General features: G+C 43.5%; 1 protein-coding gene across 7 annotated transcripts in view; it reads left to right on the plus strand.

Annotated features, from left to right (window-relative positions):
* The window catches only part of LOC109876227 (acetyl-CoA carboxylase 2-like), a 60,052-nt gene that overhangs the window by 18,687 nt on the left and 18,833 nt on the right, over positions 1-22,532 (plus strand). For 5 of the 7 annotated variants that reach the window (XM_031818032.1, XM_020468689.2, XM_020468696.2 and 2 more), the window contains 26 exons: positions 10,558-10,690; positions 10,935-11,073; positions 11,253-11,362; positions 11,595-11,676; positions 11,807-11,905; positions 12,136-12,245; positions 12,560-12,670; positions 12,876-13,085; positions 13,301-13,471; positions 13,663-13,824; positions 13,925-14,088; positions 14,402-14,552; positions 14,686-14,789; positions 15,056-15,137; positions 15,463-15,608; positions 15,692-15,842; positions 15,976-16,110; positions 17,979-18,125; positions 18,415-18,603; positions 18,889-18,989; positions 19,089-19,177; positions 19,280-19,404; positions 21,245-21,358; positions 21,549-21,662; positions 21,762-21,851; positions 21,957-22,075. In XM_031818032.1, coding sequence (XP_031673892.1) covers positions 10,558-10,690; positions 10,935-11,073; positions 11,253-11,362; positions 11,595-11,676; positions 11,807-11,905; positions 12,136-12,245; positions 12,560-12,670; positions 12,876-13,085; positions 13,301-13,471; positions 13,663-13,824; positions 13,925-14,088; positions 14,402-14,552; positions 14,686-14,789; positions 15,056-15,137; positions 15,463-15,608; positions 15,692-15,842; positions 15,976-16,110; positions 17,979-18,125; positions 18,415-18,603; positions 18,889-18,989; positions 19,089-19,177; positions 19,280-19,404; positions 21,245-21,358; positions 21,549-21,662; positions 21,762-21,851; positions 21,957-22,075 — 3,348 coding nt within the window. The other 2 variants (XM_031818031.1, XM_031818030.1) reach the window with 2 other exon arrangements.

The following is a 22,532-nucleotide window of genomic DNA, read 5'->3' on the forward strand; positions in this document are numbered from 1 at the left end:
TTCAACTATGACAGACAAAATGAGAAAAAAAATCCAGAAATCACATTGTAGGATTTTTAATGAATTTATTTGCAAATTATGGTGGAAAATAAGTATTTGGTCACCTACAAACAAGCGAGATTTCTGGCTCTCACAGACCTGTAACTTCTTCTTTAAGAGGCTCCTCTGTCCTCCACTCGTTACCTGTATTAATGGCACCTGTTTGAACTTGTTATCAGTATAAAAGACACCTGTCCACAACCTCAAACAGTCACACTCCAAACTCCACTATGGCCAAGACCAAAGAACTGTCAAAGGACACCAGAAACAAAATTGTAGACCTGCACCAGGCTGGGAAGACTGAATCTGCAATAGGTAAGCAGCTTGGTTTGAAGAAATCCACTGTGGGAGCAATTATTAGGAAATGGAAGACATACAAGACTACTGATAATCTCCCTCGATCTGGGGCTCCACTCAAGATCTCACTCCGTGGGGTCAAAATGATCACAAGAACGGTGAGCAAAAATCCCAGAACCACACAGGGGGACCTAGTGAATGACCTGCAGAGAGCTGGGACCAAAGTAACAAAGCCAACCATCAGTAACACAGTACACCGCCAGGGACTCAAATCCTGCAGTGCCAGACGTGTCCAGGCCCGTCTGAAGTTTGCTAGAGAGCATTTGGATGATCCAGAAGAAGATTGGGAGAATGTCATATGGTCAGATGAAACCAAAATATAACTTTTTGGTAAAAACTCAACTCGTCGTGTTTGGAGGACAAAGAATGCTGAGTTGCATCCAAAGAACACCATACCTACTGTGAAGCATGGGGGTGGAAACATCATGCTTTGGGGCTGTTTTTCTGCAAAGGGACCAGGACGACTGATCCGTGTAAAGGAAAGAATGAATGGGGCCATGTATCGTGAGATTTTGAGTGAAAACCTCCTTCCATCAGCAAGGGCATTGAATATGAAACGTGGCTGGGTCTTTCAGCATGACAATGATCCCACTGCCCGGGCAACGAAGGAGTGGCTTCGTAAGAAGCATTTCAAGGTCCTGGAGTGGCCTAGCCAGTCTCCAGATCTCAACCCCATATAAAATCTTTGGAGGGAGTTGAAAGTCCGTGTTGCCCAGCAACAGCCCCAAAACATCACTGCTCTAGAGGAGATCTGCATGGAGGAATGGGCCAAGATACCAGCAACAGTGTGTGAAAACCTTGTGAAGACTTACAGAAAACATTTGTCCTCTGTCATTGCCAACAAAGGGTATATAACAAAGTATTGAGAAACTTTTGTTATTGACCAAATACACTTAAACAACACAATGTAACTCCAGGTCAATCACACTTCTGTGAAATCAAACTGTCCACTTAGGAAGCAACACTGATCGACAGTAAATTTCACATGCTGTTGTGCAAATGGAATAGACAACAGGTGTAAATAATAGGCAATTAGCAAGACACCCCCAATAAAGGAGTGGTTCTGCAGGTGGTGACCACAGACCACTTCTCAGTTCCTATGCTTCCTGGCTGATGTTTTGGTCACTTTTGAATGCTGGCAGTGCTTTCACTCTAGTGGTAGACGGAGTCTACAACCCACACAAGTGGCTCAGGTAGTGCAGCTCATCCAGGATGGCACATCAATGAGAGCTGTGGCAAGAAAGTTTGCTGTGTCTGTGAGCATAGTGTCCAGAGCATGGAGGCGCTACCAGGAGACAGGCCAGTACATCAGGAGATGTGGAGGAGGCCATAAGAGGGCAACAACCCAGCACCAGGACAGCTACCTCCACCTTTGTGCAAGGAGGAGCAGGAGGAGCACTGCCAGAGCCCTGCAAAATGACCTCCAGCAGGCCACAAATGTGCATGTGTCTGCTCAAACGGTCAGAAACTGACTCCATGAGGGTGGTATGAGGGCCCAACGTCCACAGGTGGGGGTTGTGCTTACAGCCCAACACCGTGCAGGACGTTTGGCATTTGCCAGAGAACACCAAGATTGGCAAATTCGCCACTGGCGCCCTGTGCTCTTCACAGATGAAAGCAGGTTCACACTGAGCACATGTGACAGATGTGACAGAGTCTGGAGACGCCGTGGAGAACGTTCTGCTGCCTAGACATCCTCCAGCATGACCGGTTTGGCGGTGGGTCAGTCATGGTGTGGGGTGGCATTTCTTTGGGGGGCCGCACAGCCCTCCATGTGCTCGCCAGAGGTAGCCTGACTGCCATTAGGTACCGAGATGAGATCATCAGACCCATTGTGAGACCATATGCTGGTGCGTTTGGCCCTGGTAAATGGAATGATAATGTAGGCTATACCAACTGAAGGGAACTAACAGTAAATTGACAGTGTAATATGTGTTATTATTAGGTCTACTGACGGTCGATGCTGATTGTGGCTAATATTTATCATGATAGAAGTAGAAAACAATAGAGATTCGGGGTAGCCTATAATTAAGACATTCAAGAGCTCTCATCCCTGTAAGTTAAAAGGCTGTAAGATTTTTCATTCTGCATAATGGACACAACATTTTATAAACTTCACTGTGGAAATGTTGACATGCTTCAGTTTGCCACCATGTGACTGGTTTAACATTTGTCACCAGCGATCATATGGTCAAATAGATCTAAAACAACTGTCATTAAAATTTTCAATCCCCTTATCCAAACAGATTACTCATTTACCTAGCTTTTATCAAGTTGTAAATTACAGTGCATAGAGAATGCTGTTATCGGGAAAAAAATATGCTTTTTCCACTTGCACTTGGAAAGTGCTTCAACCACTTGGAAAGTGGCTCAACCTTAATCATGGTTTCCTCTTGCATATAGGTGGTGGCGTTATGAGGGAATTAAGTCAAGGTCAGAATATGTCATATCTGTAGACACATTTCCACTACATCTTAATTTTTTCTATCTCCACCCCTGAATGAATAGTAGGTGAATAGCATGCTATTCTCATGCTTAAATTCAGAATATGCATAGAGAGAAAAGGGAATGAACCATTTACATGTGCTTAAATGGGGTTGGAATCGGGGGTGCGTAATGGTCATGTGGGGTGAAATATGTCCTTTTGACCTGACGATGAAGATGTGGATCAAAACATTGTCAATAAAGGTGGTTATGTGAGGGCATATTCTGTGCCTTTCATGGGCCTTTTTGTTATTTTCTACAATTGATGCGACATGGGAATCATATACATCACACACACACACACACACACACACACACACACACACACACACACACACTGGCCCCGTGGTCTCCTGATCCCAAGTTTACTATTTTCAACTGGGTGTACTCACATACAGTACCAGTCAAGAAAATTGGACACACCTACTCATTCAAGGGTTTCTTTATTTTTTACTATTTTCAACATTGTAGAATAATAGTGAAGACATCAAAACTATGAAATAACACAAAAGTGTTAAACAAATCAAAATAAATTGTATTATTGAGGTTCTTCAAAGTAGCCATTGATGACAGCTTTGCACACATTTGGCATTCTCTCAACCAGCTTCATGAGGTAGTCACCTGGAACGCATTTCAATTAACATGTGTGCCTTGTTAAATTAACTTTTAATGTGTTTTATGCATTTGAGCCAATCAGTTGTATTGTGACATGGTAGGGGTGGTATACAGAAGATAGCCCTAGATCAAGTCCATATCATGGCAAGAACAGCTCAAATAAGCAAAGAGAAACAACAGTCCATCATTACTCTAAGACATGAAGGTCAGTCAATACAGAACTTTGAAAGTTTCTCCAAGTGCAGTCTCAAAAACCATCAAGTGCTATGATGGAACTGGCTCTCATGAGGACCGCCACAGGAATGGAAGACCCAGAGTTACTTCTGCTGCAGAGGATAAGTTCATTAGAGTTACCAGCCTAAATAAATGCTTCAGAGTTCAAGGAACAGACACATCTCAACATCAACTGTTCAGAGGAGACTGCATGAATCAGGCCTTCATGGTCAAATTGCTGCAAAGAAACCACTACTAAAGGACAACAATAAGAAGAGACTTGCTTGGGCCAAGAAACATGAGCAATGGACATTAGACCGGTGAAAATATGTCCTTTTGGTCTGATTAGTACAAATTTGAGTACAAATTTTTGGTTCCAACCGCTTTGTCTTTGTGAGAAGCAGAGTAGGTGAGCAGATTATCTCCGCATGTGTGGTTCCCACCGTGAAGCATGGAGGAGGAGGTGTGGGGGTGCTTTGCTGGTGACACGGTCAGTGATTTATTTAGAATTCAAGGCACACTTAATCAGCATGGCTACCACAGCATTCTGCAGCAATACGCCATCCCATCTGGTTTGCACATAGTCCCACAATCATTTGTTTTTCAACAAGACAATGACCCAACACACACTTCCAAGTTGTGTAAGGGCTATTTGGCCAAGAAGGAGAGTGATGGAGTGCTGCATCAGATGACCTGGCTTCCACAATCACCCGACCTCAACGCAATTGAGATGGTTTGGGATGAGTTGGACTGCGGTGTGAAGGAAAAGCAGCCAACAAGTGTTCAGCATATGTGGGAACTCCTTCAAGACTGTTGGAAAAGCATTCCAGGTGAAGCTGGTTGAGAGAATGCCAAGAGTGCGCAAAGGTGTCAAGGCAAAGCTGGCTACTTTGAAGAATCTCAAATATAAAATATATTTTGGTTTCTACATGATTCCATATGTGTTATTTCATCGTTTTTTTGTCTTCACTATTATTCTGGAATATAGAAAATTGTTTAAAAATATTTAAGAAAAACACTTGAATGAGTAGGTGTCAACTTTTGACTGGTACTGTACGACAGTTGTTAGAAGGATAGTTGCCTTTATAAATACTGTTAGTAAAGCACATCCGATAAGGTCATCATAGGCTTAGCCTACCATTACGCACAGATTTGCTCCTCCCGATTCTGAACGTTCCTTTCCTCATAATAGCCAAGACATAGCTGTTCGACTCGCTAAGCTATTAGGCTATGAAAGCGTTCTTCTTCGCAGCAGAACAAATTTTGAAAGCAGACTTAACCCCAGGTCTCTTCGTAGTCAGTGACCGTGCCAAGAGTTTCTTAATTTGGTTGTGTTGCTCGTAACGTACCATGGCTGTTAGTGTAGCATGACGTTGCCAGGGGAAAACTTGGTGTGTGTGTGTGTATGGTACCGTCCACTTGAACCACATATACTATACAGTGCATTCAGAAAGTATTCAGACCTCTTGACTTTTTCCCAATTTTGTTCCGTTACAGCCTTATTCTAAAATGGATTTTAAAAACTACACACACTACACCATAATGTCAAAGCAAAAACAGGTTTTTAGACATTTTTGGAAATGTATTAAAATGTTTTAAAACTATACCTTATTTACAAAGTATTCAGACCCTTTTGCTAAAAACATTGAGCTTCGGTGCATCTGGTTTCCATTGATCATCCTTGAGATGTTTCTACAACCTTGATTTCCATCATGTGGAACTGGAATAGTACAAACTACTTATTTTCCTTGTTTGGGAAACGTGTGGTTGAGACAGAGATATATAATGATACAAAGCCCCTAAAAACCAACTTCTCAACTTCTACGTGGCATCGATATGAGTCAAAAACATTTATTCTGTCAGAATTGACTACAAAGTTTAAATAATTATGGTCATAAAGTCAGTCTGGTCCAAAGCAGAGTTTTGTACATGAGTATGTCACAATGTAAATTAAGGTTGTGTTAATTTCAATCCTGCCCACATGCTCACAGCTGTCAGCACACAAGTAATCATAAATTCGGAGTGCAGCTGCACGCAAGCCAATTGTAATGCCTGCAGTAATTATGGACCATGAGACATACTGTATGTTAAAAGTGTATTGGCTCCAAATTTCAATGACTTAAAACCTCAAACCAACTAATTGTAGATATTCATATACAAATATTGAAAGCATTTAATGAAAACTAAAAGGTGTCCAACATGAAAATATGGTCTAATTTACATTGTGTAATTAATTTCCTGATGGTCCCTAACTAGCCCTGGAGATATGCTATCAAAAGTCAAACCAAGTTTGCTACGGTCGCACAACAGCCAGCTGAAGCTAATTGGCAAAATAATTTGGCTAACTCTTCCCATCTGCAAACACCCTCACACACATGAGACATCTGCATCGAACCACACCCTGAAATCAACTCAAGCTGTAAAAGAAAGCAGAAACAAACCATAGAGTGTAATACAGCCATCTTCCCACAGATCTTTGCTTAGCACGATAGCCTCTTTCAACAAACCTTTCTTATCCACATTGCTGGTGACTTTAGGTGTCATGACTCATGACCACTACAGAAGTAATGCCATCAACAAGAACTCCTCACCGTCTCTTTTCAATGTGACACAGGATCGATAATATGTTTGTTAAAGGACACATTATGAAACAGGTTTAAAGGTTGTGAACTTAGTCGCTGTAACATTTTTGATATCACTGACAACTTCAACAGGAAAGCTGTATTTACACTGAAAAGAGAGGTGTGGGGGGGGGCATGTAATCAATAATGGCACACTAGCTGTACCATTTTTGTTTTCTCTGTAATAGTAGACAATAGAACAATGATGGGTTCAATGCCCTCTTGTCCAGCTATTTTAGACCTCAGGAAGCAATTTGTGAGTTTGTTTACTTGACTGCTGTGCTGCTAAAGGCACTTGAAGGCTGAGTGTGGCATTCCAGTTGGTCTTGGTTAGCTAGCTACAGGGCCTTCACTAAGTATTTACACCCCTTGACTTTTTCCACATTTTGTTTTACAGCCTGAGTTTAAGGTGGATTAAATAGAGATTTTGTGTTACTGGCCTACACACAATACCCCATCATGTCAAAGTGGAATTATGTTTTTAAAAATGTATATAAAATTGAAAAGCTGAAATGTCTTGAGTCATTCAAACCCTTTTTGGTTATTACAACCCTAAATAAGTCCTGAATACAAAGTGTTATTTTTGGGGCAAATCGAACAATGCATCACTGTGTACCACTCTTCATATTTTCAAGTATGGTGGTAGCTGAATCGTGTTATGTGTATGCTTGTAATCGGCAAGGACTAGTGCGTTTTTGAGGGGATAAAAAGAAATGGAATAGAATTAAGCACAGACAAAATCCTAGAAGAAAACCTAGTTCAGTCTGCATTCCAACAGACACTGGGAGACAAATTCACCTTTCAGCAGGATAATAAACTAAAACAAGGCCAATGAAACACTGGAGTTGCTTACCAAGACAACATTGAATGTTCTTGAGTGGCCTAGTTACAGTTTTGTCTTATATCGGCATGAAAATCTATGGCAAGATTTGAAAATGGTTGTCTAGCAATGATCAACAACCAACTTGACACAGCTTGAATAATTTTTAAAATAATAATGTGCAAATATTATACAATCTAGGTGTGGAAAGATCTTAGAGACTTTCCCAGAAAGACTCACAGCTGTAATTGCTGCCAAAGGTGATTCTAACATTTATTGACTCAGGGGATTGAATACTTATCTAATCAAGATATGTTAGTGTTATATGTTTCATACACTGTACCAGTCAAAAGTTTGGAAACACCTACTCATTCAATTAAATTTTTAAATGTGTACTATTTTCTACTTTGTAGAATAATAGTGAAGACATCAAAACAATTAAATAACACATAGGGAATCATGTAGTAACCAAAGAAGTGTTAAACAAATCAAAATATATTTGAGATTCTTCAAAGTAGCCACCCTTTTTGTATTGTTGTCAGCTTTGCACACTCTTGGCATTCTCTCAACCAGCTTCATGAGGTAGTCACCTGGAATGCATTTCAATTAACATGTGTGGCTTGTTAATTTGTGGAATTCCTTTCCTTCTTAATTTGTTTGAGCCAATCAGTTGTGTTGTGACAAGGTAGGGGTGATATACAGAAGATATCCCTATTTGGTAAAATACCAAGTCCATATTATGGCAAGAACAGCTCAAATAAGCAAAGAGAAACAACAGTCCATCATTACTTTAAGACATGAAGGTCAGTCAATCTGGAAAATTTCTAGAACTTTGAAAGTTTCTTCAAGTACAGTTGCAAAAACCATCAATCGCTATGATGAAACTAGCTCTCATGAGGACCGCCACAGGAAAGGACGACCCAGAGTTGCAAGCAAGCCTACATTGACCAGAAAACGGACAGCTGAATTTCTAACGTTTTTAGTCAGATAATGTTACAATTTCCTACTTTCACACCTTTCGGGAAAGATTGTGTTGTCCTGCAAACATTTCACAGATTTAAAAAGATGATTTGCAACATTTCTCATCAGCTGGCTTACAGATCACCAATTAAAATGGTACATTAAATAGTACCTGCAAAACACCAGTATCAACGTCAACAGTGAAGAGGCAACTCTGGGATGCTGGCCTTCTAGGCGGAGTTTCAAAGAAAATCCATATCTCAGACTGGCCAATAAAAAATATTAAGATGGGCAAAAGGACACACACACTGGACAGAGGAACTCTGCCTAGAAGCCTAGCATCCCGGAGTCGCCTCTTCACTGTTGACGTTGAGACTGCCGTTTTGCGGGTACTATTTAATGAAGCTGCCAGTTGAGGACTTGAGGCATCTGTTTCTCAAACTAGACACTCTAATGTACTTGTCCTCTTGCTCACTTGTGCACCGGGGCCTCCCACTTCTCTTTCTATTCTGTTTAGGGCCAGTTTGCGCTGTTCTGTTCTGTGAGTAGTACACAGCGTTCTTCAGTTTCTTGGCAATTTCTCGCATGGAATAGCCTTCAATTCTCAGAACAAGAATAGACTGACGAGTTTCAGAAGAAAGTTATTTGTTTCTGGACATTTTGAGCCTGTAATCGAACCCACAAATGCTGATGCTCTAAGTGCTCAACTAGTCTAAAGAATGCCAGTTTTATTGCTTATTTAATCAGCACAACAGTTTCAGCTGTTCTAACATAATTGCAAATGATCACTTAGCCTTTTAAAATGATCAACTTGGATTAGCTAACACAACGTGCCATTGGAACACAGGAGTGATGGTTGCTGATAATGGGCCTCTGTACGCCTATGTAGATATTCCATAAAAAATCAGCCGTTGCCAGCTACAATAGTCATTTACAACATAAACAATGTCGACACTGTATTTCTGATCAATTTCAATTTGATGTTGTTATTTTAATGGACAAAAAATGTGGTTCTCTCTCAAAAACAAGGACATTTCGAAGAGACCCCAAACTTTTGAACGGTAGTGTATGTCATAGCTGACACCCCATTTTTTTTTGCAGACATTTTTTAAATCTTAATTCGGAGGAGATACAGTATTTAAGAGTTTTTGGACAACATGTTTGCATGAAAACCTGAGGGAGATTTTATCTTAACTCCATCACCAAAGTTTGCATTGGCACAGTTCTTCCACTAAATTAGTTTTAGTACATTTTTATTTTCAAATTGTTAAAAGTAGTCCTTTTGCATAGAATTGTATGGTTTGTTCAACTTTGAAATCATTGTTTTTTTGTTTGGTATGAGTCAAAGCATAATTACCTTGGAATTACCCCTGTATTGTTTAGTGTTTGATCATTCTCGGTAGTGAACATTATATTGTTTTATTGTGCCCCCTGTCACTCTTCAATAATATAGGCAGATATTCTGAAAGTCTGGCTTCTAATTGATTCATTATATTTTGAACAGAAATTTTGAATTGAAAACGAAAACCCATTTCCAGGTTACTTTTAACTGACTGCAGTTCAAAATGTAAAACGTCACTCGCACATTTGAGCAATCTTGTTTCAGTTACATGGTAACATAGAGAGAACTTTAAAGAAAATAGAAACCTGCACACTGCTCTTGTTAGTATCACACCTTTTTTTATTGATGCTTACTTGTCAGCTTAACAGAGTGCAGTTAGTATTGTTTCCATTAGCATATATTTTTCATATGAACTTGGTCCATGTGAACATTTTGGTGGTTGTGCACAATGGAGAGATGGTAAAATGCTCTGCCACTGCTGATAGGATTAAGGGCTTGTGTAACTAGGCTATGTATTTTTGCTGATAACACATTAACCTTTGATTGTCTCTGTGGTCTGGGAGCATTGTTTATACGTGCAGTACCAGGCATGTCTGCGGCACCTCTGTAGGTAACTGAAAGGATTAGCATGTGTGTTGTATTGTAGCCTGTCAGATTGTCGCCGAGTTGAAACATTTGTCTGTCACGGTAGACTGAACACCTTGCTTAGGATATGGCTGACAAAATGTTTGTCTCACAGAGAAGATAAGACATGCACTTGTGACCTGAGCTGTGACAGCACAACCATTACCCTCTGTAGAGACTGAACTTTGGCTGATTGCTGTGATGGTCCAATGCTGCTGTTTCCTCCTCGTTCTGGGTTTGGCCCGTGAGTCCGATGTTGGTGAACTTGCTTGCTGGACGGGAATGTTCTTCTAGAAGTCCTACGTCCTAATTTACCGGGACCTACTTTACATGATGCAGAGATTTGTCCCAACACAGAAATGACTGATTGCCAGTTGCTTAATGTTTTACTTGAGTTGTGCGTATGAAATATTTATAAAAAGCGTGAGGCATTGATGCGTTTGTGCTCTTGGACAACCACTTGTATTTATTTCTCTTTCCAGGCCTAGCATGTCTCACCCACATCTGGTGAAGAAGGGTCGCGAGCACCGAAAAATTGAGCTGCAAAGAGACTTCACCGTGGCCTCGCCGGCTGAGTTTGTCACCCGCTTCGGAGGAAACCGTGTGATAGATAAGGTAAGATATCCCTCCCTGTCTGTCTGTGCATTTTTTGGATGCGTGTCACTAAATGTGTGTCTCTCTTGACTAAACTCCTCATTAAGCTATGAGCAACAGACAACAAAATAATGTCAAAAGTTGAGTTGAGTACCGTTTACTTTCTTCTCTTTTTTTTTCTCTTTTTGTCTCTCTTTTTCTATACTTTTTTCTTTCTCTCTTTTTCTCTTTCTTTCTCTCTCTCCCACTTTTTCTCTTTCACAAGGTGCTGATAGCTAATAATGGCATAGCGGCGGTCAAATGTATGCGTTCCATCCGCCGTTGGTCCTACGAGATGTTCCGGAATGAGAAGACCATCCGTTTTGTAGTGATGGTCACCCCTGAGGACCTGAAAGCGAATGCAGGTCAGTGAAACATGTTTTAGCAGGTCATCATCATCAGCTCCAGATGGTTGTTCCTCATTGTGTCTCTTGGCACATCTGTAGATAAAGTCGACAGCGAGTCACTCAATTACTCCAAATAAATTATTTCTGTGTGAACGTCTCACAAATAACTAATGTGACTGTGTGTGACTCTTCTATAGAGTATATCAAAATGGCGGACCACTATGTACCCGTACCCGGCGGCGCCAACAACAACAACTATGCCAACGTAGAGTTGATAGTGGACATCGCCAAGAGGATCCCTGTACAGGTCAGACGGTGCTCCTCCATCTCCATTCTCACCCACAGGAGAATTTGTTTTTGCTTAGAAGGGACATTACCAATCCCAAATCAAGTCCCAATGTCCTATGATGGGTGGACCGGTGTCCATATTGAGTGCACCGATGAATGTTGCTGTCAAATTGGTCTGAGAGGCTTTGTCTCTTCTAGTAAATATATTTTCATGGCTCCCACTCTGATCTCGGTTTTCTTATTGTTCACAGGCGGTCTGGGTTGGATGGGGTCACGCCTCTGAGAACCCCAAACTGCCTGAGCTCCTGGACAAGAACGGAATCTCCTTCTTAGGTACAGCCCGGCATGAAGCCGTTTGTGGATTATTGGATGGTTAACTCGCATTACAACACAAGCACCATTCATTGTGGTGTGTTGATGTAGATATGTTTATTTTTTGTATATTTTTTTGCCTGTGTCTCAGGGCCATCCAGTAAGGCCATGTGGGCCCTGGGTGATAAGGTGGCCTCCTCCATCGTGGCCCAGAGCGCAGACATCCCCACCCTGCCCTGGAGTGGATCAGGTTATATACCCCCCTGCCCCACACTTACCCCCAGACCTCCCCCATCCATCCATCCTTGCATCTTAACCCCTTCCCCACACCCCTAGTTTTAGGACTCTGACTGGGTGACTGACTGTTGTGTTTTGACACTAGCGGTTTTGAAGATGATTCTGTTCTATTCTATACTCTGTCATAACAGTGTATTTGTCCTGAGCTAGGTCTCATGTTATTTTCTCTTGCGTGTGCTGTAGGTCTGAGAGTAGACTGGACAGAGGAGGACCAGAGGCTCGGCCACGTGATCAGCGTGCCTCCAGAGGTCTACGTGCACGGCTGCGTGCGTGATGTTGACGTTGGACTTGCGGTAAGCATCTCCACGCCATCGCCAATGCTGAAACTATTGAGACATCCATTGCAGCATATGACAAGTAGTCACTGGAGAGGTATTTAATTCACTCTGTTTGTATTGATGTCCTTTAAGATGTCTGAAACGGTGGATTTCAATGTGTTTCTTTCCCGAGCAATGGAAATGCTGTCCCTAACTCTCTTTTAAACCAAGGTTCATAAACAGTGGAGCAAACTGAAGATGAAACGCGCTGGTTTTAACAATAAAATATTTGATTTCAAGTTCAGGGTTGCTGAATATCCTTTCGTCTGCAATGTGCTTTCTCCTGAAAGGGAGCAGACAGAATTGGCTACCCGGTGGTGATAAAAGCGTCAGAAGGAGGAGGGGGTAAGGGCATCCGGAAGGTGGACAACGCTGAGGACTTTCCCAGCTTCTTTAGACAGGTTTGTGTCATCGCATTTCGCATGCACACACACACATTTTAATACTTTATTTGAATCCACATCCACACAGATAGGCTGCCCATAACACCTGAAACACACACACACACACACACACACACACACTGCATGAGATGTCATGTCCATAATTAGCACAATTTTGTGTTACCCTCATCTAATACAAATCGATGGATCCATACATCTACAGGTGCAGTCGGAGGTGCCTGGCTCGCCCATCTTCGTCATGCAGTTGGCCCAGCATGCCCGTCACCTGGAGGTCCAGATCCTTGCCGACCAGTACGGCAACGCCATCTCCCTGTTTGGCCGAGACTGCTCCATCCAGCGGAGACACCAGAAGATCATTGAGGAGGCCCCAGCCACCATAGCATCTTCCACCACCTTTGAGCACATGGAGCAGGTGAGACACAGAGGGCCTTTCCTTGTCGTTGTGTTCTCCATTGTAATGACGATTCTCCCCTTTGACATTTAGATACTTGTTTTTCGGCCATTTCACTATTCCATAGTTGTGTTCATTAGGGCACACAATGGAAAATGTAGTCCCTCCCTGTTTTAGTCAGTTATCTTCCTCTTGGTGCCTAATGAACACAAGCCCCCTCCCCCTCCCCATGTCAGTATGCAGTGCGGATGGCTAAGATGGTGGGCTACGTGAGCGCAGGCACCGTGGAGTACCTCTTCTCTGAAGATGGGAGCTTCCACTTCTTAGAGCTCAACCCCCGTCTGCAGGTGGAACACCCCTGCACAGAGATGATTGGGGATGTCAACCTGCCTGCCGCCCAGCTACAGGTACGCAGCAGCCAGAGGTCAGGGTTTAATCTCGTCCTTTGGCGTAGTTAATGATCGCATTCCATTTTTTCCCGCAATCTCAGTAAAATGTCATATTAATGTGGTTGTTGAGATGTTCTGAAAGCTTTAGGAACTGTGAATAGTTCCTTGGGAATAAACCATGTTAACTTGGTCTTTCTCCTTTGTTGTAGATAGCCATGGGGATCCCCCTCCACAGGATCAAAGACATCCGCATGCTTTATGGAGAGGCCCCTTGGGGGGACACCACCATCAACTTTGAGGCCCCCGACTGTGTACCCAGTCCCCGGGGACACGTCATCGCGGCCCGCATCACCAGCGAGAACCCAGACGAGGTGTGCATTCTACAGGGCTGGCCGGCCATATTCTTAACAGGAGATGGCATGGGTTCTGCAGGCTTACAACTGACCTGTCCTCCCTCCTTGTCACTCACAGGGCTTCAAGCCCAGCTCGGGCACAGTGCAGGAGCTCAACTTCCGCAGCAGTAAGAACGTGTGGGGCTACTTCAGTGTCGGGGCTACCGGGGGGTTGCACGAGTTTGCTGACTCCCAGTTCGGCCACTGCTTCTCCTGGGGGGAGAACCGAGAGGAGGCCATTTCGTGAGTCCTTCCTTGCCCTGTTGTGTTGTAGACAGTTATTCTGATGAAGTCCCTATCGACCGCTAGCCTCTACTCCCTAACCACTTCTGTAGACCTGAGGATAGGATAGGTGGAAGCAATATGGTGACATTTTCACCTGGCCAATCAGAAGGCAAGATGAAGCTATTATCAAAGTGCTCTCAGATCTACATGAGTGATTTGGGTGTATGGGCTCAGATCCATTTGGAATTCTGTATGAGTTGGTGGTTTGTGTGTTGGTGTCTTACCATATCTGGGGGGTGATAGTGGTGGTGGTTACTGTGTGGTGGCGCAGGAACATGGTGGTGGCCATGAAGGAGCTGTGTATCCGGGGGGACTTCAGGACCACGGTGGAGTACCTCATCAAGCTGTTGGAGACAGAGAGCTTCAGGAACAACGACATCGACACCGGCTGGTTGGATAATCTCATCGCAGATAAAGTTCAGGTAGAGGACCCTTGTGGAATATGAACGTAAATCTTTAAAAAGTCAATCCTGTAAGACGAGAGTTGGTTAAAAACAAATCTCCAACGTCTGTGTGTGTGAAAACATCTCCAACGTGTGTGTGTTCTCCCTGAAGGCGGAGAGGCCAGACACCATGCTGGGCATTGTCTGCGGGTCGTTACACGTGGCGGACGCTAGTTTCAGGAAGAGCATGTCCGACTTCCTGCACTCACTGGAAAGGTGGCCTACTATAGCCCAATTCACATTCTCACCCCCCCTTCTCCCTGAAGTGTGCAATTGTTACTTTCCCCTCAAGGCTGAAAAAGTATTGGATTGGCATGGCGTTAGATGGAGTGTTTTTCTCCCATATTTGTTACAACCAATCCAATACTTATAAATCCTTGAGGGGGAGAAGGAAGAGAATCCGAATATCACCTTTGTCGGTGTGTTATTGCTGTGAAGTTGTACACCTGTCTAAATCCAGTATGTGTAATGTCCTTCTGTAGGGGCCAGGTGCTGCCTGCAGCCAGTTTGCTCAATACTGTCAAGGTGGACCTGGTCTATGAGGGGATCAAATACTGCCTCAAGGTACGAAGACCTCTCATTACACCTGTCTCATTCTCTGTCATGGCTTGATCTTATCCTCTCAGGGATAAGTGCTTCTACATCTGCTTTGCTGTTTGGGGTTTTAGGCTGGGTTTCTGTACAGCACTTTGACATCTGCTGATGTAAAAAGGGCTTTATAAATACATTTGATTGATCAGGGGCGAATCTTAATTTCAGTCAAATTTTCACTTAGTCTCCTATTGACATCAATGCATGACTAAGTCAAAATTCATTTCAAGTGGAAGTTAGGATTCACCCCTCAAGAGTTATCAACCAATAAGACTTCAACATTGTTTGTGACTGACAGGTGGCTCGCCAGTCCCCCACCACGTACGTTGTCATCATGAATGGCTCGGACATTGAGATCGATGTCCACCGGCTGAGTGACGGCGGCCTCTTGCTCTCCTACGACGGCAGCAGCTACACCACCTACATGAAGGAGGAAGTGGCCAGGTGGGACATTCTGTCGGGTGGATGGATGGGCCATTAAGACAATTATTTTGCCATCATGAATGTATGTATTTGTAACCCTCTAGCTACCGGATCACTGTTGGCAACAAGACGTGTGTGTTTGAGAAGGAGAAAGACCCTACAGTGCTGAGGTCGTCCTCTGCTGGTAAGCTCCTGCTGTACCTGGTGGAGGACGGAGGCCATATCTGTGCAGGGAACTCGTATGCAGAGATCGAGGTGAGCGAGGAGTCCATGAAAACCTACTGTATGTCTACAGGTTTGGTTTTCATAATTCGATAATCGTTACATGTGTAGTCAGTCTTGTTTGTGTGTGTGCGTGTGCCAACTGACTTCTGCGGTGCGTCTGCAGGTCATGAAGATGGTGATGACACTGACAGTGGTGGAGTCTGGCTGTGTCCACTATGTGAAGAGGCATGGGGCGGTGCTGGAGCCTGGCTGTGTGGTGGCACGCATGGACCTGGACAACCCCAGCAGCATCCATCCAGCAAGTCACCCCCTCACCTACTTCAATACAACTCTATTGCTGCATCTGAACTGGCACACTATCCAACATTTACACTGTATTATATAGGGAATAGGGTGCCATTTCGGACACAGCTATTATAGCAGGCATTCTTATCACATAATACAGTACAAATCACATAGTAGTGCAATAGGTTTAAAAACATACACCACCATTCAAAAAAGCTTGGGGTCACTTAGAAATGTCCTTGTTTTCCATTAAAACATACATGAAATGAGTTGCAAAATGATTAGGAAATGTAGTCGAGACGTTGACAAGGTTATAAATAAGGATTTTTAATGGAAATAATAATTGTGTCCTTGGAACTTTGCTTTCGTCAAAGAATCCTCCATTTGCAGCAATTACAGCCTTGCAGACCTTAATCTGAAGAGATTTCACCCCATGCTTCCTGAAGCACCTCCCACAAGTTGGATTGGCTTGATGGGCACTTCTTACATACCATACAGTCAAGCTGCTTCAACAACAGCTCAATAGGGTTGATATCCGGTGACTGTGCTGGCCACTCTATTATAGACAGAATACCAGCTGACTTCTTCCCTAAATAGTTATTGCATAGTTTGGAGCTGTGCTTTGGGTCATTGTCCTGTTGTAGGAGGAAATTGGCTCCAATTAAGCGCCATTCACAGGGTATGGCATGGCGTTGCAAAATCTTCAAGATCCTTTTTACACTGAACAAATCTACTACTTTACCACCACCAAAGCACCCCCAGACCACCACATTGCCTCCACCATGCTTGACAGATGGCGTCAAGCACTCCTACAGCATCTGTTCTTTTTTTCTGCATCTCACGAATGTTCTTCTTTGTGACCCGAACCTCAAACTTAGATTTGTCTATCCATAACACTTTTTTCCAATCTTCCTCTGTCCAGTGTCTGTGTTCTTTTGCCCATATTTTTATTGGCCAGTCTGAGATATGGCTTTTTCTTTGCAACTCTGCCTAGAAGGCCAGCATCCCGGAGTCGCCTCTTCACGGTTTGACGTTGAGACTGGTGTTTTGCGAGTTCTATTTAATGAAGCTGCCAGTTAAGGACTTGTGAAGCGTCTGTTTCTCAAATTAGATACTCTAATGTACTTGTCCTCTTGCATAGTTGTGCACCGGGGCCTCCCACTTCTCTTTCTATTGTGGTTAGAGCCAGTTTGTGCTGTTCTGTGAAGGGAGAAGTACACAGCCTTGTACGAGATCTTCAGTTTCTAGAGCAATTTCTCGCATGAAATAGCCTTCATTTCTCAGAACAAGAATAGACTGACGAGTTTCAGAAGAAAGTTCTTTGTTTCTGGCCATTTTGAGCCTGTAATCGATCGCTCAAATGCTGATGCTCCAGATACTCAACTATTCTAAAGAAGGCCAGTTTTATTGCTTTAATTAGCCCAACAGTTTTCAGCTGTGCTAACATAATTGCATGATCAATTAGCCTTCTAATAAACTTGGATTAGCTAACACAACGTGCCATTGGAACACAGGAGTGATGGTTGCTGATAATGGGCCTCTGTTCTGTAGATATTCCATAAAAAATCAGCCGTTTCCAGCTACAATAGTCATTTACAACATTAACAATGTCTACACTGTATTACTGATACATTTTTTGTTATTTTAATGGACAAAAAATGTGCTTTTCTTTCAAAAACAAGGATTTTCTAAGTGACCCAAAACTTGTGAACGGTAGTGTACATCATGTAAATCACACGCCTTCACATAGGCATGGACAAGAACCCACCTACACAACAGTCCCATCAGTCAGCCAGTCAATAGCAGGGATGATGCAGTGGTCAGTCACACATTTGGAGGCTGGTTTATATCTGAATCTCTGTCTTCCTGTGGATCTCTTAGGTGGAGCTGAACACGGCCTCTCTCCCAGCCCAGCAGCCGCTGCCCATTGTGGGTGAGAAGCTCCACCAGGTCTTCCACATGGTCCTGGAGAACCTGGTCAAGGTCATGGATGGCTACTGCCTCACCGAGCCCTACTTCAGCAACAAGGTGTGGGCCTCCACCTACTGCAGCGCTGCACATACCAATAGAGGGGTCGCAAGGTTCCAGGTCGACATTATTATCGTAGTCAAGCAGATTATCAGATCGCATAATGCCCCAAAGAAGTGTTTTATCTTCTCCGGAACCACGTAAATCTTGTCAGATTGTTATGAAGACAAGTTGGAATGCGGGCAATTTTATCCCTTGTGCACGCTGTAGAATGGGAATGTTGATTGAGCTGTGGGACAAGGGTGTGATATAAGGGTGTGATGACAGTATGTTCCCCCCACCCCTTCAGGTGAAGCTGTGGGTGGGCTCCCTGATGAAGACCCTGCGGGACCCCTCGCTTCCCCTGCTGGAGCTGCAGGAGATCATGACCAGCGTGTCCAGCCGTATCCCGCCCGGTGTGGAGAAGGCCATCCGCAAAGTCATGGCCCAGTACGCCAGCAACATCACCTCGGTGCTCTGCCAGTTCCCCAGCCAAAGGGTGAGTGACTTAGCCTGGAATCCTAACTGATATGCTCCGTCTGACCATTCACACTTCGCCAAAGTGAGTGGCCTCTGAGTACCTTAGTAGCAGGTTGGTCCCCAGATCTTTTTGTGCTGTCTTGCCAACTCTTAGTCATTGTCAGGCACCATACAATCGCCACCACATGATCAGACTTGGGACTGGGAATTGAATAAATGCACAGTGAACTGCATCCACCTCTCAACTAATGAAGTGAATCCTTCTACAGTATGCCTACTGAATTTGTTCCCCCTCCATTTTTAGATTGCCTGTATCCTGGACAGCCATGCGGCCACCTTACAGAGGAAGGGTGACCGGGAAGTGTTCTTCATGAACACTCAGAGTATCGTCCAGCTGGTGCAGAGGTCACACTTCTCTTATTTCACATCTGAATCATCACTCCATAACAGACATGACTTCAGATATATGATGTTTGAGTGGATTGTAATATGAATGTGTCACAGGTACCGCAGTGGAATCCGGGGTTACATGAAGTCTGTGGTGCTTGATCTGCTCAACCGTTATCTTCAGGTTGAAATGCAGTTCCAGCAAGGTGATTGGTGTTTCACTGTGGATATAATCAAGACATAGACTGTATGTTATTTTAGATTGTGGTGATACATGGTATTCCAATATGTTTTCCTTTTGTGAACAGCTCACTACGACAAGTGTGTGATCAACCTGAGGGAGCAGTACAAGCCTGACATGACCCCTGTGCTGGCGAGCATCTTTTCTCACGCCCAAGTATCCAAAAAGAACATCCTGGTCACTATGCTTATTGTAAGAATACTTTCTCAACTTAACACCCACAGCTCCGCCTCCACTTGATGAAGAACAAGTGATGCTTAAACATCAATTCAGCCTCAATCTTTATAAAGGAAAATGCATTGCGCAAATGTTTATGCTATATCGGAGGGGTCAACCAACACAACCTGCAAGCTGTTCTCTGCTTGACTTTGTCATTGGTCATTGAAACCCAGCCTGGCCTCATAGAGTAGACGTAGCATAGTAAATGTAAATCCGGGACACTCAAATTATAGTGAACAAAAATATAATGAACAAAAATATAAACGCAACATGCAACAATTTCAAAGATTTTACTGAGTTACAGTTAATTTAAGGAAATCAGTCAATTGAAATAAATAAATTAGGCCCTAATCTATTGATTTCACATGACTGGGAATACAGATATGCATCTGTTGGTCACAGATGCCTAGGGGTGGGGATCAGAAAACCAGTCAGATGCAGAGCGATGCATCTCCTTCGCATAAAGTTGATCAGGCTGTTGATTGTGGAATGTCCCACTCCTGTTCCATGACTGTGTGAAATTGCTGGATATTGGTTGGAACCGGAACACGCTGTCGTACACGTTGATCCAGAGCATTCCAAACATGCTCAATGGGTGACCTGTCTGGTGAGTATGCAGGCCATGGATGCAGGCCATGGAAGAACTGGGACATTTTCACCTTCCAGGAATTGTGTACAGATCTTTGCGTCGTGTAGTCGTGCATTATCATGCTGAAACATGAAGTGATAGCGGGGATGAATGGCACGACAATGGGCATCCGGTATCTCTGTGCATTCAAATTTGCCGTTGATAATATGCAATTGTGTTTATTGTCCGTAGTTTATGCCGTCCAAAACCATAACCCCACCACCACCATGTGGCACTCTGTTCACAGTGTTGACATCAGCAAACCGCTCACCCACACAACGCCATACATGTGGTCTGCAGCTAATGGTAGAGAAATTAATATTACATTTTCTGGCAACAGCTCTGGTGGACATTCCTGCAGTCAGCATGCCAATTGCAGGCTCCCTCAACTTGAGACGTGTGGCATTGTGACAAAACTGCTCATTTTTAGTGGCCTTTTATTGTCCCCAGCATAAACCTGTGTAATGATCATGCTTTTTAGTCAGCTTCTTGATATGCCACACCTGTCAGGTGGATGGATTATCTTGGCAAAGAGAAATTCTCACTGACAGCGATGCAAACTAATTTGTGCACAAACTTTGAGCAAAATAAGCTTTTTGTCCATATGGAAGATTTCTGGGATATTTTATTTTAGCTCATGAAACATCAAATCAAAATCACATTTTATTTGTCACCGATGGTTACTTAAGGCAAAAAACTAAAGTAGGGTGGTTGGTCGGGGTGAGCTTATAACTGGGGGGGTAGGCGTATAACGCAAATGTCTAGCAACCCAAAGGTTGCTAGTTCGAATCTCATCACAGACAACTTTATTATTTTAGCTAATTAGCAACTTTTTAACTACTTTGCAACTACTTAACATGTTAGTTAACCCTTCCCCCGAATTGTAATTCGTGACATATCATACAAAATGGGTGATGGACATCCACAAATGAATACATACCATAAGAAATGTAAAATATCATACTAAATCGAGTGTCTCGGATTTACATACAGAATAATACAAAATGCTCTGAGACCAGGTTCTGAAACCACACCTGTCTTTATAATACAAAATTATTATTGTAATCATTTTCAGTGAACCTGTAATGCAGTTTTCCTACATATGTAGTTTGTTGTATTGGGGCCATGTTTTACGTCTCTCTAATGCTAATAGGGAGTGGGTTGTGTATCCCTGGTGATGTTTAGGATCAGCTGTGTGGCCGGGACCCCACCATAACAGACGAGCTGATGGCCATCCTGAACGAGCTCACACAGCTCAACAAGATGGAGAACTCAAAGGTGGCTCTGCGTGCCAGACAGGTATTTTTCGCAACTGTTTGTACTGAATGACGTTTTCCCACAATGGAGTGTACTGTTCTTCATCATTCTAAGACTTCAGTCAAGACTTGTAAAACCTTAGTCAGATAAGATGATAGATGTTATTCACTTAGATAGGCAGTTTAGTAGCTACAAAACAACAGATATTAATGGACAAGTGTGTATTTTGCAGGTTTTGATAGCTTCCCATCTGCCCTCTTATGAACTGAGGCACAACCAGGTGGAGTCCATCTTTCTGTCTGCCATTGACATATATGGGCACCAGTTCTGCCCAGAGAACCTGAAGGTGAGCATCATATTTTCTGCGTTGTATGCAAAACAGCATTTTTTGTTGTTGTTGACTTACACAACATCTAAAGGATAATATTGCTTTTCCCCTCGGCAGAAACTCATCCTGTCTGAGACCACCATCTTCGATGTTTTGCCCAATTTCTTCTACCATTCTAACCGGGTGGTGTGCATGGCTGCCTTGGAGGTGAGCATAATGAACAGCATGTAAACCGGATTTGGCTTCATCCTGATGGGGTCATTTCCCTAAAATTCTCCCTTATGTTCTCTTCCCGCTGTCCCCTCCCTATAGGTGTACGTACGCAGGGGCTACATTGCTTATGAGCTGAACAGCCTCCAGCATCGCCAGTTGCAGGACGGGACGTGTGCTGTAGACTTCCAGTTCATGTTGCCGTCGTCCCACCCCAACAGGTACCCAGCCAACGGCAGACACCAGTTCTCTGCCAGCATCATAAAGCAGCTCTACACCAAACTCTCTACTCTATCTCCCAACTATGGAATTCACATCATTTTGACCGTTGCAACATACAATAAAAGGCTTCCATAGCTGCCAGGTACAAGGCTTCCATAGCTGCCAGGTACGAGGCTTCCATAGCTGCCTGGTACAAGGCTTCCATAGCTGCCAGGTACAAGGCTTCCATAGCTGCCAGGTACAAGGCTTCCATAGCTGCCAGGTACAAGGCTTCCATAGCTGCCAGGTACAAGGCATCCATAGCTGCCAGGTACAAGGCATCCATAGCTGCCAGGTACAAGGCATCCATAGCTGCCAGGTACAAGGCATCCATAGCTGCCAGGTACAAGGCATCCATAGCTGCCAGGTACAAGGCATCCATAGCTGCCAGGTACAAGGCATCCATAGCTGCCAGGT

This window comes from Oncorhynchus kisutch, linkage group LG3 (assembly GCF_002021735.2).
Source record: "Oncorhynchus kisutch isolate 150728-3 linkage group LG3, Okis_V2, whole genome shotgun sequence".
In the NCBI taxonomy this organism is placed as follows: Eukaryota; Metazoa; Chordata; class Actinopteri; order Salmoniformes; family Salmonidae; genus Oncorhynchus; species Oncorhynchus kisutch.